This window comes from Oryza sativa, chromosome 4 (genome assembly GCF_034140825.1).
Source record: "Oryza sativa Japonica Group chromosome 4, ASM3414082v1".
Classification (NCBI taxonomy): Eukaryota; Viridiplantae; Streptophyta; class Magnoliopsida; order Poales; family Poaceae; genus Oryza; species Oryza sativa.
Window position 1 is genome coordinate 18,746,139 of NC_089038.1, and position 15,181 is coordinate 18,761,319.

Genomic DNA, 15,181 nt, shown 5'->3' on the forward strand with positions numbered 1-15,181 from the left:
TCTCGCGTGCCTCTTTTTGGATGCACAACGTACTCATACCGCACGCACGCAAGCAATTCATTACACAAAAAAGATTGTGAATTATATATATCAGGGTTATACATCTCGAATTCAAGCACGAGAAAATACGTTTGCGTGCGTTCAAATCCCAATACTACATTACACGAGCGTGCGTTCACCGCAAACTTTCCCAATGGTTAAAATCCCAATGAGCACTGAGAAAAAGTCAAAAAAACGTACTCCATTCGTAAAAAAAAACCCCCTAAAATTAGAATGAGATATAAGGTCATTCCCAACCCAAGACACTAGATATAATTTCCATAAATTCCACATCATAAGTAATACTCCCTCCATTACAAATTAATCTACATATAGTTTTTTTTAGGTTATTCCTAAATGATCTACATATTTGTATTCATTTATTAAGTCTATTCGTTATTTGTGCATTGGAGTAAATGAACATTGATGTATGCATCCATGCACACAAGTATTTATAGCCCACATGCAATATCTTGATTTGCTATTAGCTAGGAAATAGTGGGGATGGTGCATGCATTGGGTTTGTTGCTAGAGTAAATATAGTATGAGAGAGTTATTAGCTTTTCTTGGTCTTGGTGTACCTATGAAATATGTATATCAATTTGGAACGGAGGGAGTACTATACACTACTCTTCCAATGCAAACACCACTATTACATACTTAAATTTAATGCTACTTATCTCACATAATGTTTTGGATGTTGTGTAGAAACCATGTCACATGCAAGACATGTTTTCCTTCTCTTTCCTCATTTATTCATTTGCCACATTATTTTTCATTCTAGATGGTAGCTTATTTAATGCTATGAACACCATCCTAGTTATTTGTTGAGAATGGTCTAATCTAGTGCAACAAATTTAGACATGTTATATTTCATTCTAGTTCTAGGTTAGTTTTTCTTTTTCTTTTTTTTTGACGGGAGGGACTACCATGAAAGCTTGCTGTGTGAGTGAATGTTGCAGGAGTAGAACCTGGAACGAGCTGTGCATTTTCCGGGAAATCACTGGTAAAAACCGACCAAGATCGATAGTACTACTAGTAGATGTAAACTCCCATCCATCTTGTGATTGTTTTCTGATTGGCCGCTGCGTTTGGAAGGAGATGATCCTCGTGACAATCTGTGCCTGCAGTGTGCACCAAGGTCCCTGCCATCTTTTGCTTGTCTTGTCTCCAATTGTGGGTCATGGCCATGCATGTGTCCGGGCCAAGCAGCAGTTATGCTGTGTTCGGAACTCTTCCCAACTTCCTCTTTCGAGCGCATCGTTTTTCGCACGCACACGTTTTTCGAACTGTTATGTTTTTTTTAAAAAAAAAATTCTATACGAAAGTTGCTTAAAAATCATATTGATCTATTTTTTTAAAAAAAGTAAAAACTTAATTAATCATGTGCTAATAAACCGTTTCGTTTTCTATGCACACAACTTGTGTTGGGAACACAAGATTCCAAACACAGCCTTAGTGACACTGATCAGAGGCAGATCAGCAATCAGCAAGCATGCACTTAATAGTGCAGTGATAGAAGTGCGATTTTAATCTCAAAGTTCCGTTTTCAATCTTCAATATACTTATAATTTCTTTCTGGAAAAAAAAATGTTTGGAGGACCGCCACAGGCTACAGCCTGGTTTCATCTCTCCTGTAGTTGGAGCACACCCAAACGGTTTCCACTCCAAAGAACTCGGTATATGCGTGATGCGTCGATGAAGGAGAAATATTGTTTGGTGGATGAGTCTTGCATAGCCCAAGCTCATGCATGCACCGATCCATTTAGTACTTCGCATAGAGAAACGAAAAGGCACTAAGATGGAGTATAAATATACTAATCACTTCTGAACAACATCAAAAATTATATGATAATCGTTTGTAAATGGAGGAAGTATTATAACGATTTTTAAGTTCTTTAACAAATACTAAGATTAAGTCAGAAGATTTCTTTTTAATTGCTTTAGTTGTTATTTTTTAATTTTAAAATCGCTTAGATTCTCTTTGGAAACATCTGATCGTCTCTTGAGTTAATGAAATGAATGAAACCATGAGAATTTGAAGCCTACACATACTTCAAAACGGAGAGAGTAATCCATAGCGTAACCATCTCACATCACGAAATGATAAAAACTGTCGGATGACAAGACATTATTAAGAGCAAATCCTGTTAATAAATCACAAAAAAAAATACTCCTTCCATCCTAAAATATAATAACTTTTAGCCCTCAGGATTTGTCCTAAAATATAACAACTTCTCCACCAACATTTTCTTCCCAACCAATCACAACCTTCCATCATTCACTTTTTCCATCTACCTTCACTACTAATCCAATCACAATCCTGCACCATTAACTTTCACCTATTTTCATATTAACCGTATCCAACTATAAAATTTCTTATATTATGGGACGGAGGAGTACTATACTATAACCATCGACTCTGGCTAACGGCATGCGTAATTGTTTGTCCTCAGCTACACAAGCGTACGTACTGCTTCGTCTCTGGATAACATCTCGCTTCCAAAACGACCGTTCGTTCATATTTGAGGTGAAAATTTCTTGAAGATTTTGAACTCTTCGTATTTCGAATGATATAAGAAGTTTTTAAATGTCAGGAGGCGTGAAACAATGTACTAGTGCAGTGAGTGAGGTCCAGACCAACCGCAGCTGTGTCTCACTCTGATTGTCTTTTCTCGCCGGCCGGGGCGATTTAAAGGGCAGGCACCCCAACTGCATACGGTACGCCACGGCTGCCTCTGCCTGGTCCACGGCGTTAATAAGCTGCATGTACCCGGAGACTATGGAGCTAACCATTGATTAATCCATATTAAAACTAACATGTATAATAAGTTAATTGTAAAGCCTTTATTTTGTTCTTTCATCTTTTTCTCTCACTATAAATTTAATATAGATATTTTTCTCACCATATTATTGTATGTCTTTTTCACATAAGTTTATAGTTGGCTTATGTCCCACTAGCATCCTTATTTTTAGAGAGATTAAGGTTCTGATAAGTAGTTGTTAGTAGTCAACTTATGAGAATTTGAAGAAATTGGGATTTCGAGAGGTGCAACTTTTAGAAGTTATAGCTGCTATAATCTTCCTCAAACAAGATCTATGGTCAAGGACGGATTGAACATGGGTGCTGGGACACTCAAGTCCTCCTACCCGTCTAGGTCACCATTGATAGAAGGAGAGAGTAGGAAGAAAAAGAGAGAGGAAGAAGAGAAAGGGGGTTGAAAGAGAAAGGAGATAAGTCATCCCTATAATGTTTTTCTAGATCCGTCCTTGCCTATAGCTAAAAATAATTTGTGGATAAAACTTTTACACATGTTTTTACTGACTTAAAAACTAATATAAATAACTACATTAAAAAAAATCAAAAATCAACTCCAAGATCAAGCTTTAAAATTCAATTTTTGGTATCACTTGTAAATCAATGGGAAAACAATAAGACCCCAAAATAGCTATAGAGTACTTTAGTCCCATTACTTTTTTTTAAAGAAAAAAAATTTGGGGGGAGGGGGGGGGCACAGTAGAAGCCGAGGGCTGCTAATGGGCCCATCCCCCTACATGCTCCTCTCCCCCCTTCCTCCTCCCCTTTTTCTCTTCCTACTACATCATAAAATTTTTAAAAAATAAAAAAAACAAAGTTATAAAAATTTATGTATAGAAATACTATATATAAAAAGTATTTGAATTTAAATTCAAATTTGAATCGGGTATATAAACTTTTGACTTATAAACTTTGGGTCTATAAACTTTAGGTGTATAAACTTTAGATGTATAAAAATACTATATATAAAAATAATTGAATTCAAATTCAAATTTGAATCAAATATATAAACTTTTGACTTATAAACTTTGGGCCTCTAAATTTAGGTGTATAAACTTTAGATGTGTAAACATAAATTTACTAAAATAGGAAAGTAATGCGGTGAAAAAAACCATGTGGATGAGGGCCTGAGGGGTGACCACGCGGGGTGATCGCGTTGGGCGATCGATCACCCATTAGGAATTTCAGTAGAAACCACGTGTTTCTTAACGTGAAAATGGAGCCTAGACTATTTGGTAATTTGGCGTAGCTGGAGATTTTAGAATAGCTACTGCTCATATAAACTTCCCGAACCAACTATTACTAGTACATTTGTTAGGGCCCTTCTAATGGGCGATCGATCGCCAGCGATCGCGTTGGGCGATTAGTTCGCCCCCCTCCCCCCTCCCCCTATACTCCTCCCTCCTTCCTCCTCCCCTTCTTCTCTTCCTATTACAGTACACCACACAAAATTTTTTAAAAAAACAAAAAGTTAGAAAAATTTATGTATAGAAATACTATATATAAAAAATTTGAATTTAAATTTAAATTTGAATCGGGTATGTAAACTTTTGACTTATAAACTTTGTGTCTACAAACTTTAGGTGTATAAACTTTAGATGTATAGAAATACTATAGATAGAAAATATTTGAATTTAAATTCTAATTTGAATCAGATATAATTCAAATTCAAATTTGAAACGGGTATGTAAACTTTTGACTTATAAACTTTAGGTCTATAAACTTTAGGTGTATAAACTTTAAATGTATGAAAATACTATATATAAAAAAAAATATTTGAATTCAAATTCAAATTTGAATCGGATATATAAACTTTTGACTTATAAACTTTTGGTCTCTAAACTTTAGATGTGTAAACTTGGGGTGTATAAATTTACTAAAATAGGAAAGTAATGCGGTGCCAAAAAAGAAAACCATGTGGAGGGACGGAAGGAGGGAGGGGGGAGGGGATCGATCGCTACCCCATCCCCATAGTGATCGAGATCGCCCATCAGCATTCCCGCATTTGTTATGCCACAAGAACTATATCATTAGCATACGTGGCATTTGTTGCTCGTAACTTTTTAGGCCCACGATGACCCCATAAAGGCCGAACATAACCCTTGTACCATGTGATAACCTTTCGTCCATATATTCTTGTCAGCATCGCCTCTTGAATACTGCATCATTCTGCTCTACCAATCCGTCAAACCGTGGTTGGCCCTTGGCCTGTACTCCGTTAACTGGTACGGTCTGGAAACCCTTCACTAGTGAGATGCAGTGACCACTGTCTACTGCTATTGCCCAAATAAGGTGATTAGAGCTAAACCTCTCATTTTATTCAGATAATCTGTAGCTACAATTCACAAGGCATTGGCACAATCAAAATGCGTTCAGCTCTCTAGCAGGATACGATGGTCTGCTTCAAACATGTAGCTACAGATTATCTGAAGAAAATGAGGTCTGATAAAAAAATATTTAATTGTAGTTATAGCAATTTGAGTTAACTGAAAGATTTAAACACCATAAGAGACCCAACCAAGCGATAAAATCAATTTATCATACTGCGGACTTTGTATCCGTAAGATTGGTACAATAGGCTCTGGCTTTTCTTGGCAAAAGGTATAATAGGCATAAAGCACAAGGCAAAATTGACATCTAGCAAGTCAAATATCATAACAGTTGCCACTCATCACCTAGCCATCTAGTCCTCCTGCAAGGCCTTCATTAAGTAGAGCCTGTTGAAATTCTGACCAGCAACCCTGCAGTAGTAACGCAAATATCAATATGGCTGGTGAATAAGCGCCATGGAATGAAAAAAAAAAACATCTGAAGCTTTACGACGGAAACAAGAGCCAGAAGAGAAATTTTGCCATATTTACTTCACCGTAACCATTGCCATAATTAAATGGATCATTCAAAAAGGAACATTTTGTGTATCAGACTACACCACTACATGCTAACAACATTGTATATTTAATACTTTTGCATGTTACTAGTTCAATCATGAGACATGCATCTGTACGACCATAATAATCACAGTAAAATTTCTACATCTAATGGTTCATTCCTGACGAAAAGACACAGGCATTATGGAACTCCTAGAGAATAGGCATAAACTTGCGAGAATCCATACCCATTAATATGGTTGCAGTAACTGGAGATCTGATTGGTTACAAGATAACCCTCCAAACGTGACGGCTCAGGAATCGGCTTGAAAATGGGATTGGATGGGTCTTCTTCTGGCAATGGCTCCTCTCCAGCAGCTTTTCTTGCCATATTCTCTTGCCTGCAGCATGTCAGTAGCAAAAAAAATATGAGACGTAAATTGCCATATTCATAGCAGCACCTGCTTTGCTTATTTCCGAGAGGAAGAGTGCGCTTGTTTAAAAAGTTGGCACATTCCAAGAGCTAATGAACTGATCAATATCACAATGGACAAGCAGTTGTTTTGACCTTCTCTTTTGGAGCCATGCCTGCTGCTGTGACTGCTGTCTTGAGACATTGCGATAGTAATATTGGAACTACACCAGAAGGACAACACCCAGTCATATAAAATATATTTGTCACAGTAACATCAGATAGTTTATGCAAAAGTTCATTTCAAAAAATAACCTTGTTCTGCTCTGATGAAAGATCATCCATGCAGCCAATCAGAAATTCCAAGTTCCTTTCCATGAATGGAGCAGTTGACAATTTAAGGCGGTCAAAATCACACTGTAACAAGAAGATAAATATAAATCCTAGGTAGCTGCTAAAGGATGATGACAACAGATGCCACATAAAAAAAATTCACAAGTTAACTCTAAACCTGTGAAACAGGTGATTCAGGTTCCAGCTCCGTCATGAAGGCACTGACAAGTGCAGAGTTGGAAACTTTAATCTATGAGACAATAAGACAGGATACATCAGGACACAAAAATTGTACATATTGACATGAAAGATAACTAAGTACATACCGGTATCTCCTCAAAAATATCAACCCATGACAATTTCTTCTCTCTTAACCTGTAAAAACATGTAGTCATTTGCATATGCAATCTTTAAAAACTATTAGAAGGACTGGGTTACATAAAAGAAACCGTACTTCTCTCCAGTTAAACCATTGTTACGGTAAAGATCCATGAATGAATCTGTGAGTTTCAAGGCCTTGAGAGCTAGAACCCCCTGATTTGACCTAGATGGGTCATAAACGATGCACACACATCTCCGGATATTCTCCTGTAACATGCAAATGTTATGTTCTGCATGCAACATCGCAGAAAATTACGCAACTCTTATGACCAACTCATAGATATTTGATATATGATATGCATGTACTGCTGCGTATACTACATTGGATGTACAAACAGGTTAGATATTGTAATGCATACAGAGACTTAACCTTGATTCGTGTCAAAATAGGTTACATGCTAATTAGAGAAGCTAATTAGGTGCACTGTTTGCTGTCCTATTTGTTTGTTCATGCTGTGCTAGCTATTTTGAGCTAATTAATGCGCAAGTTGGCCTAAAACTATTACTGCAGTAGGTCAACAAAGCTGGGAGAGGATAACCCAACAGCAATGGAAAGATTGATCAATTGCACCTTATTTATTTTTGCATACCTGATAGTTCATAAACGTTTCAATCAGTTCCACAGTCTGAAAAGATCCAAGCAAGCAAGATTGATACCTGTACACAGGCATGGGAAAAAAAAGGGTCAAAACATGAAGCAGAACAGGCTACAGCTTTGTTGGATGATTATGATAGTTGTATGTGCAAAATCTGTTAAACAAGTACAACAAGAATGGAGGTTAAAACTTAAAACCACAACATAAATAATACAAATAATAGGACACATCACTTAAGCTCAAGATGAAATACGTTGGATAATTAGTCATTATTGGAGTTAAAAATATAGCAAATATTTTGAACGAGGCATGAAACAGCTAGAATGCAACACAGGTTAATATGTCGTTAATGCAACTGCAAAAGACTGGAAAATACATCGAGTAAGCACAAAACCAGCCACTTTAAGGTCAATGTTAACCACATACACGATAACTAAAGGTTGCTACCAGAAGCTTGATGATGTTTGGTTGCTTCATGCAATAAGAAATTTAACACTCTCATGAAGTGTTTCCAAAAGAGGATTAGATAAAATAATCAGTCCAAGCAAACAAGCAGAGCACCATTGATTTTAAACAGAGACAAGGTGAATACATGACACAAACAACATTTCTATACATGTATGCATAGAGGCAAAATTCCACATTTATTTTGTTCTCACTTTTCAGTGTCACATACTCAACAGCATCACTAAACTATGTTGACAAATGAGCATATCTCAATTTAGTTTGCCTGCATTATTAACTACAGCCAAAGATGTTAGCAACATTCCAAAAATATAATAATGAACAAACGGTCAGAACAAAGAAATACGAATGAACTATTTATGCACATATAAATTAAAGGCAGAGGATCAAAGACTACAAAAACAGAGTTGTAACACGTGTAAACTCAAAGGCTGCTCGCAGAAGCACGCGGCAGAGGTTAATTATCATATGGAACAACAGCAATAGGTATTGAATGAAATGTCTTATCATACCATCCAACAGTGTTATTGTCAACATTAACCTCCCTCAAGCACCTCATCATCTCAAGCTGATAATTTGCACCATCTGCATCTGCCTCTTCATCATCTTCTCTCATCTGTGGTCAAATATTAAAGTAGCTGTTAATCTATAAACTAAACAACCACAAGAATACTCAAGTCATATTAAAAGAAATATGTTATAGATGTTAAATACTCACTGGGAAAGGAAAACAGTTCGTTACTTCCAGAACACTGCCAACATCCAAACCAAGCAGTTGGCCTGTAACTAGAGCAGGTGCAAACTCCTCACAGTGCTTAATGATCTTCAGGACAGCCTGCATGATTGAGAGAGAGAGAGAGAGAAATTTGTGAGTGGAAATATAAGAGTACTATACCTAAACATGCCTATTCAAACACAGGGCAAAAGAAAAATGCGGCTGGCCCTCAGAAAATCATCCAATGTAAAGGTGCAGCAAATTTGATCTAGTAGAGTATGGTCAACATAAGTACATGACTAAAAGCAACATGTGTGTCGTGCAATATGGTTGTGCTCCACTAGAGCACTCTTGGAGGCTCCTATTGCGCTGCGAATCAAGCAAGAATTTTCTCCCACCCTCTGCTCTCCCTAGTTTCTCCTACACTTCTTCTCAACAATCACAATGCAGATGATCACTTTCTTTTTTGCCGGAATGACCGAAGGAGGTCATTCAATGTAATTAATTAAGATAGGAAGTCTTCCGATCACTTTCAAATCATGTGTAGAAGAAAACATTGTAAAAGGGACAACTATATTCGTAATAACCTCACCAAATCCCTCCAGTTCCAGAGCCAAAGGACCCCGATCTAATTACACGGCAAAGCATGTAATTACCTCGATCTAAAGAGCTAAACAACACATTTGGGTGAAGAGAAATCGCACACTGCGGGCGTTTCATCACACAAACAGATCCTCCCGAAATCAAGAGCTTATCCTTACTTCATCCCAAGCGCAAGTCGCCCAAAACAAACATGCTAGCATAGCGGACGCGCTTCGAATTCTACCAAGGGACAAAACGGGAGGGGAGAAGAAAAATAATCACCAGGCCCTCCATCTGCACGACGCGGAGCGGCGACGGCGCCTCCTCGGTGACGGTCGACACGGCCTGCAGGAACGACCTCGCTCCCCCCGACGGCCCTGCTGCTGCTGCCGCTGCAAACCAAACCAAACCGAACCAATTAAACAAACCACCCATTCGCCCCCAGAGTCGGAAGCGGAGCAGGACACAAGAGAGGGAGAGGGTAGGGCGGTTCTTCGTCTCGCTTACGATTCGCCATGGCTGCTCGGGTGGTGCTCGACGGCGACGGCGGCGGCGGCGGCGGCGAGGAGGAGGAGGAGGAGGCGAGCTAGGGTTTAGGTCAGATTCGCTCGTGTGTCGACTCGAGCCCGATTTTGATGTGCGGCGCAGATTGTGTCCCGGGCTGGGTTTGTTCACGGTTTACGGGTGGTGCCGTACGCTATCTAGGAGCCGTTGGATCCTAAAATTGGCGGCTGGGATTGAAGGGGTTGAGACTTGAGAGGTTTTTTTTTTTTTTTTGACACCTGAAGGGGGTTAAGAGTTGCCACTTGAGAAGTTGAGATTGAGAGAGTTCAGACAAGGAGCACCGGATTGCCATCTACTAGAAAAAAAACAATTGGTGTAAAAAAAAGGAAGAAAACAATTTGTGATGATAAAAAAAGAGAAAACGTTGTATATGGTGTAGGAAATTAGTTATTGTGAGAAAAATAGTTATTTGTTAATTATTATATTTTGCTTGTATCATTTCATTTATACTAGAATTTATGATTTTTCTAAACTAATTATATTATATGGTTTCATTTATACTGGAATTTATTTTTTAAAAACACTAATTGTATGATTAATCTGAAATATTGTTTTAAAAAATACAATGACTTATAAAAATAAAATGTGTGAAGTTCGATTATATATCCTTCAATTTATATTGAATTAGAAATCAACCTCCTAATAAGTCTACTTATCAATTTTCGGTCCAAAAGGATGCCACACTATCAAATCTCGCAAATAGGGTCGATGTGTGATCAAGAGGAGAAGGCCATTCAGCAAATTTTGATAGGTTGTCTTCTCATGACAAGTTTGGTATCTCCTCTTTAGCCGTTATGGTTGTGCAGATCTTCCATCACGACCAAAGGATAGTTATTTTTGTAAATGGTGGATAAAGGTCAATTCTATTATTCCAAAGGTGCTCAAGCATGGCCTGAATTTTCTCATTACTTTGGAAGCATACACAAAAAAATTGTGTGTTTAACGAATCCTCTCCTTGCGTGTAGTTGGATTTCAGAGAAAGGGTTTTTTTTAGTATATAGCAAGAGTTAGGGGCTTGGCTTAGCTAGAGGTAGCGGGTGGCTAGAGTTGTTTTGGTGTCTGTGGTCGCGTCCTCTTTAATCTTGAGTATTCTTATGGTTTTCTCCTTTCTTTTTTTTTTGGCACCACAGTAGTGGGGATCTTATGTTTAAACCTTTTTTTCTTGCGTGTTCGATAAAACTAGCGTCATTTATAAACGATGACATGATCATAGACTCATGATCTTGCAAGAGATAGCAAGTATTATCTATTGTTATTTCGCCATTGCAACCTATCCATCAGAACTCAATTCAAGATCGGTATTTACTTAATAATTTATAGAGGAGAGGCCGATGTTCGAGTTCTTCTGCCCTCTCTATCCTAGAATGTCGACACCTTCACGAAAACTCCTGGTTCTCTATCCGAGTAAGAGATGACAATCATCAACTACTGGGTTCTCTATCCGAGTAAGAGATGATGACAATCATCAACTACTAGCTTCTGTGCCAAGAATTTCACTTGGATCATAGTGCCGCTACAGGAGATCAAAATTTAAGATGTGTTTCATGTTCCATCCGATTGACCGCTGCGTCAAGGAATGAGAGGAATCTGATACAATAGTAGGAATTCGGATATCTCATATTCTTCTTGTTACCAGGATGTATACAAAATGCAGTACTGGATGCAATCGTATATAAACTCACCTGTATCTGTGCTATATATTGTAAGCAACAAAATAATCAAATGTTTCCCGATTACACGCGTCCATTTGAGAATGGACAACTATTCAGAAAAATGGGAGAAAACCCTGAACAACATCCAACATAAGTTAGATGAGTAGAGGGACATGGTTTCTGAACACAAAACTCTCATATATTTAACATTAGCCGCATGCCGCTAATGTACACAGGATGAATGGTAAATCTTTGAAGAGTTAGCCATTGATAGTCATCCTAAATACCAAATCCATGGCCAAAAAAAAAAAAACTGGAGAGCTGTGGAGATCAAATTGCTGAAAGCAATCCAGGTAATGGCTGAGAAACTTGTTGTTTGGACTCTCAACCTTTTGTTCTTAGTATCGTGATGCTGCCTCTGCCCCCGTCAGTTCTGATCCTTGTCTTGCCAATGACTGGCTTGCCAGAGAAGGCTGAAGTCCCTAGGGTTTCTGGAGCCTTCTTCGGAGGAGCACGGATTCGCTGATTTATATCCTTTAGAGTGATGACATCTCCTTCCTCCCAGGATGGTTTGATGAGGGTAAAAGGGTATGCTATAGTTGTAGTTAAATTCTGCTTCGCCTTAACCAGTGAGGTTCCTAGTATAGCAGCAGAGACAAATGATCAGCATAGACAAAACTCAAAGTAAGAAATGTTGATGACATGATAAGATACTGTCAAACTGAAAATACCTTTAGATACTTTAAGTGTAGAAAGCTTCCTAGTCTCCTGCATTAGAAGACTTTCTGTCACTGAATCATTCTCAGTTGTTCCTGTTATAGATAGAAAGAACTGGTAAGTTTCCTGCCAAAACTACAAAATCTTAGTTTCAGCGAGGCACTCAAACTGTATGTCCGTCAATCAGTATAGAATTTTGCAGTGACTGAAAACATGGCATTGCATCGAAGGAAAACAGCAAACAAAAATGTTCTCTACAGATATCTCGCATGGGGACGTAAGGACAAACAGTGATGAGATGGGATGCTCATGCATAGATTACAAGCCATGTTTTAAAAACAAATGAAAATTTGACTTAAACAACGCTGTAGACGTACACTTTGCACTGACCTGAAATACCACTTTGATCATTGGTATATGTAACGCTCTCCTGGCTAGAATGCCTAAAAATGAATCCAAGCTTAACATGTCATCATTGAAATATAATGATAAAGTAAATACTGTTTTCTGTGGGAACAGAGAGTAGCTAACATTTGGTCATGCCTGAAATGCATTTGATTTTCATCAGAGCAATTTTTCGAATGACTATTTGATGGTTGGTAGAATGCTCCAGTTGACAAAGAATCTATTGTATCAGATGCCACTATTTTCAGTTAGCTAACAAAAAAGGCATAGCAATTTAAGTTGTCAAACAATATAATATGAAAAACAAAAGACAAACCAAAATTATTTGAATTGTTCTGTGAATCCCAATTGAAGCTCTGCGGTTCATCGGTGCAAAGCAATGAAATTTCTGATACCTAAGACATGGATCAGGAAAAGAAGTAAGAAGTGTAAACAAGAGCACAATGCACTAACTTGGAAGATATCTAGGTGCTAGTGAATTACCTCAGATGTGCCCAAGGTAGAACTTATTTCACGATTTCCATCTTCTGATTGATTAGACTCAGAAGGGTACTCCAATATGCGGCGGCGCTTTGATTCCCGAGATTCCTCTAGGTCCAACGTCTCCTTGCAGGTGAAATCTGACTCGAGTAACATCTCCATTTAAGCAAACATTCCAGAGGAATAACAATTGATGGTGGTAAGAACAAGAAACTACCTACCATCAATATCAAAGAAGCCGCGACAATCTCTTAGAGGAGTTTGATTGCCCAGCAATCCCAGTAGGTCATCATCATCTTGATTGAGGCAGTCCCACATGAATCTAGAAACATCTAATGTAAAAAGAAACAATCAAATAGTAAGTGGAAACTCGAAACAGATGCTCCGAATCTGTGTAAAGATGCTATTATGATTTATGGATTTTGAGTGATGTACCATGATTTGCAGCATTGCTCTCGCACTGCTCCGCCGCTTGCCAGTCCCAAAGACTGCAGTAAGCATTACAAGATCAGACATGCAATCAAAGTAACACGGCGAAATAGCGTGCCATTTTTAGACAGTAATCAGTTCCGCGGACAGTCGAAACAGGATACAGCTTGAATCATAATGAGTTCTTCCTTATAGTTTCTACATAGATCATAATAAATGTTATCACTTCGTGCTACGGCAGACTCCTAAACCGGAATTGATTATCACCGACACGGCATTGCAAAGACAGTATGTGTCCATTTATTCCCAAACCCCTTGAGCCCAAAAATTGAAGTGAAACATTTCCAATCTAACACACAAATCTAAGGACAGTCATGTCCTCCTCCTCCTAGTATCCTAGCATTTCCCAGCCGCATCAACCTAAATACCCACGGTTTTTAAGCCATTTCCAACAAGAGCAACTAAATCGTCATACGAATAACATATTCAGCAAGTGATATTAAAATTAAAAAAAAGAAACACACACACACTAACATACACGAATCACCCAGACCCGATCAGGCGATCACCCCCCCCCCCCCCAAATCTACCAAAACTCTAAACACCAAATCGCCACAACCACAAGACTTCTCCATCCCCCAAAAGGAGGCGATAAACACTCGCGGATTCCAGTTCCCCCCCCCTCCCCATGGCCGCCGTCTCGACGACCAAACCAAACCAGCCCCGCAAAGCAACCCCCGAAGACGTAAACCCCGCACCCACATTTGTTCACCGCCGCCGATGCCTCCGACTCCGACTCCGCCGCCGCCGCCGGACGGGTCCATGTCTGCGCTGCGGCCGACAACAACAACGGCAGCGGCGGCGCGCCCGCCCCCTCGCTGGGCTTGGAGGATCTGCTTGACTCGGGAGCAGAAGAAACGAGGAGGAGACAAGAGCGCTCCGATGTCGTCGTGTTCGTCTGCTACTACTCCGCTCTGACTCTCGTCCTGCGCCGCATTTGTAGGACGAGGTGGAGGAGGAGAGGAGGAGAGATGGAAATGGAAATTGCGATAGGGCAGGGCAGTGTGAGTGTGTTGGTGTGGGTGGGCTGGTTTCCGGGCGAGAGGGCCGTTGCCACCTTCTCTCTCTCTCTCTCTCGTGGGTCTCCGTGCCGCCGCGTGCTCAAACCGCTACTCTCTCTCTCCCTCTCTCCCCCTCATCCGTCTGATTTTCTCTCTCTACACGTTTTTTTTTTTAAAGTAAGGAAGGCCTTGATGGCCTTTCCAAATTCCAATCCCAGCCCAGCCACAGCCATGGTGCCAAACTGGCGAAGGTCCAGCTTAACCCACACCATTTTTCACCTAGGCTTTTTTTAGAGAAGGGTATTTTTATCCGGTCTTTATATCTAACCGGATATATGTAACCTTTTTAAATTAGAAACTTAGCCTATCAAATAGAGAACTTAGCCCTTAAATAACCCAATCCGAGATTTTTCACACGGCCTTGGGTGACACAGATGAGAAATTTGACACATTTTTTTCGTGGTCAATTTTGCTTTAATTGGCGCTTGTGACGATGATACGTGGGACCATTTAGGTGAATGAAAGCGGGCTAGGATGTTGAATAATCGATTATCATTTTAAATGAGTGTTAAATTATTGAATCTCTTGTTGGAGGGAGTGTTGATTTTGTCAACTGCGTGTTTGGGGTGTGTTTATTTCTTGTTTTGGAAGGGGTGTGACTGGCT

General features: G+C 39.2%; 2 protein-coding genes across 3 annotated transcripts; both read right to left on the minus strand.

The window, feature by feature from the left end:
* Positions 1 to 5,367: 5,367 nt before the first annotated feature.
* LOC4335611 (eukaryotic translation initiation factor 3 subunit H) lies at positions 5,368 to 9,852 on the minus strand. The gene is made up of 12 exons (XM_015778074.3): positions 9,716 to 9,852; positions 9,491 to 9,600; positions 8,630 to 8,746; positions 8,424 to 8,527; positions 7,441 to 7,507; positions 6,924 to 7,057; positions 6,796 to 6,844; positions 6,648 to 6,719; positions 6,452 to 6,553; positions 6,293 to 6,360; positions 5,973 to 6,125; positions 5,368 to 5,598 (listed from the first exon to the last, which is right to left on the minus strand). Exons 1-12 carry the CDS (start codon positions 9,723 to 9,725, stop codon positions 5,541 to 5,543), a joined length of 1,044 nt encoding a protein of 347 aa, XP_015633560.1. The 5' UTR covers positions 9,726 to 9,852; the 3' UTR covers positions 5,368 to 5,540.
* Positions 9,853 to 11,443: 1,591 nt separating this feature from the next.
* On the minus strand, positions 11,444 to 14,544 carry LOC9268367 (protein XRI1). 2 transcript variants are annotated; one of them, XM_015779010.3, is made up of 9 exons: positions 14,218 to 14,544; positions 13,462 to 13,514; positions 13,248 to 13,358; positions 13,030 to 13,166; positions 12,863 to 12,941; positions 12,685 to 12,766; positions 12,532 to 12,584; positions 12,156 to 12,236; positions 11,444 to 12,062 (listed from the first exon to the last, which is right to left on the minus strand). In XM_015779010.3, exons 1-9 carry the CDS (start codon positions 14,277 to 14,279, stop codon positions 11,809 to 11,811), a joined length of 912 nt encoding a protein of 303 aa, XP_015634496.1. In that variant the 5' UTR covers positions 14,280 to 14,544; the 3' UTR covers positions 11,444 to 11,808. The 2 variants fall into 2 exon arrangements, with proteins under 2 accessions (XP_015634496.1, XP_015634495.1); XM_015779009.3 differs by having other exon boundaries at positions 12,673 to 12,766.
* Between the last annotated feature and the right edge of the window lie 637 nt (positions 14,545 to 15,181).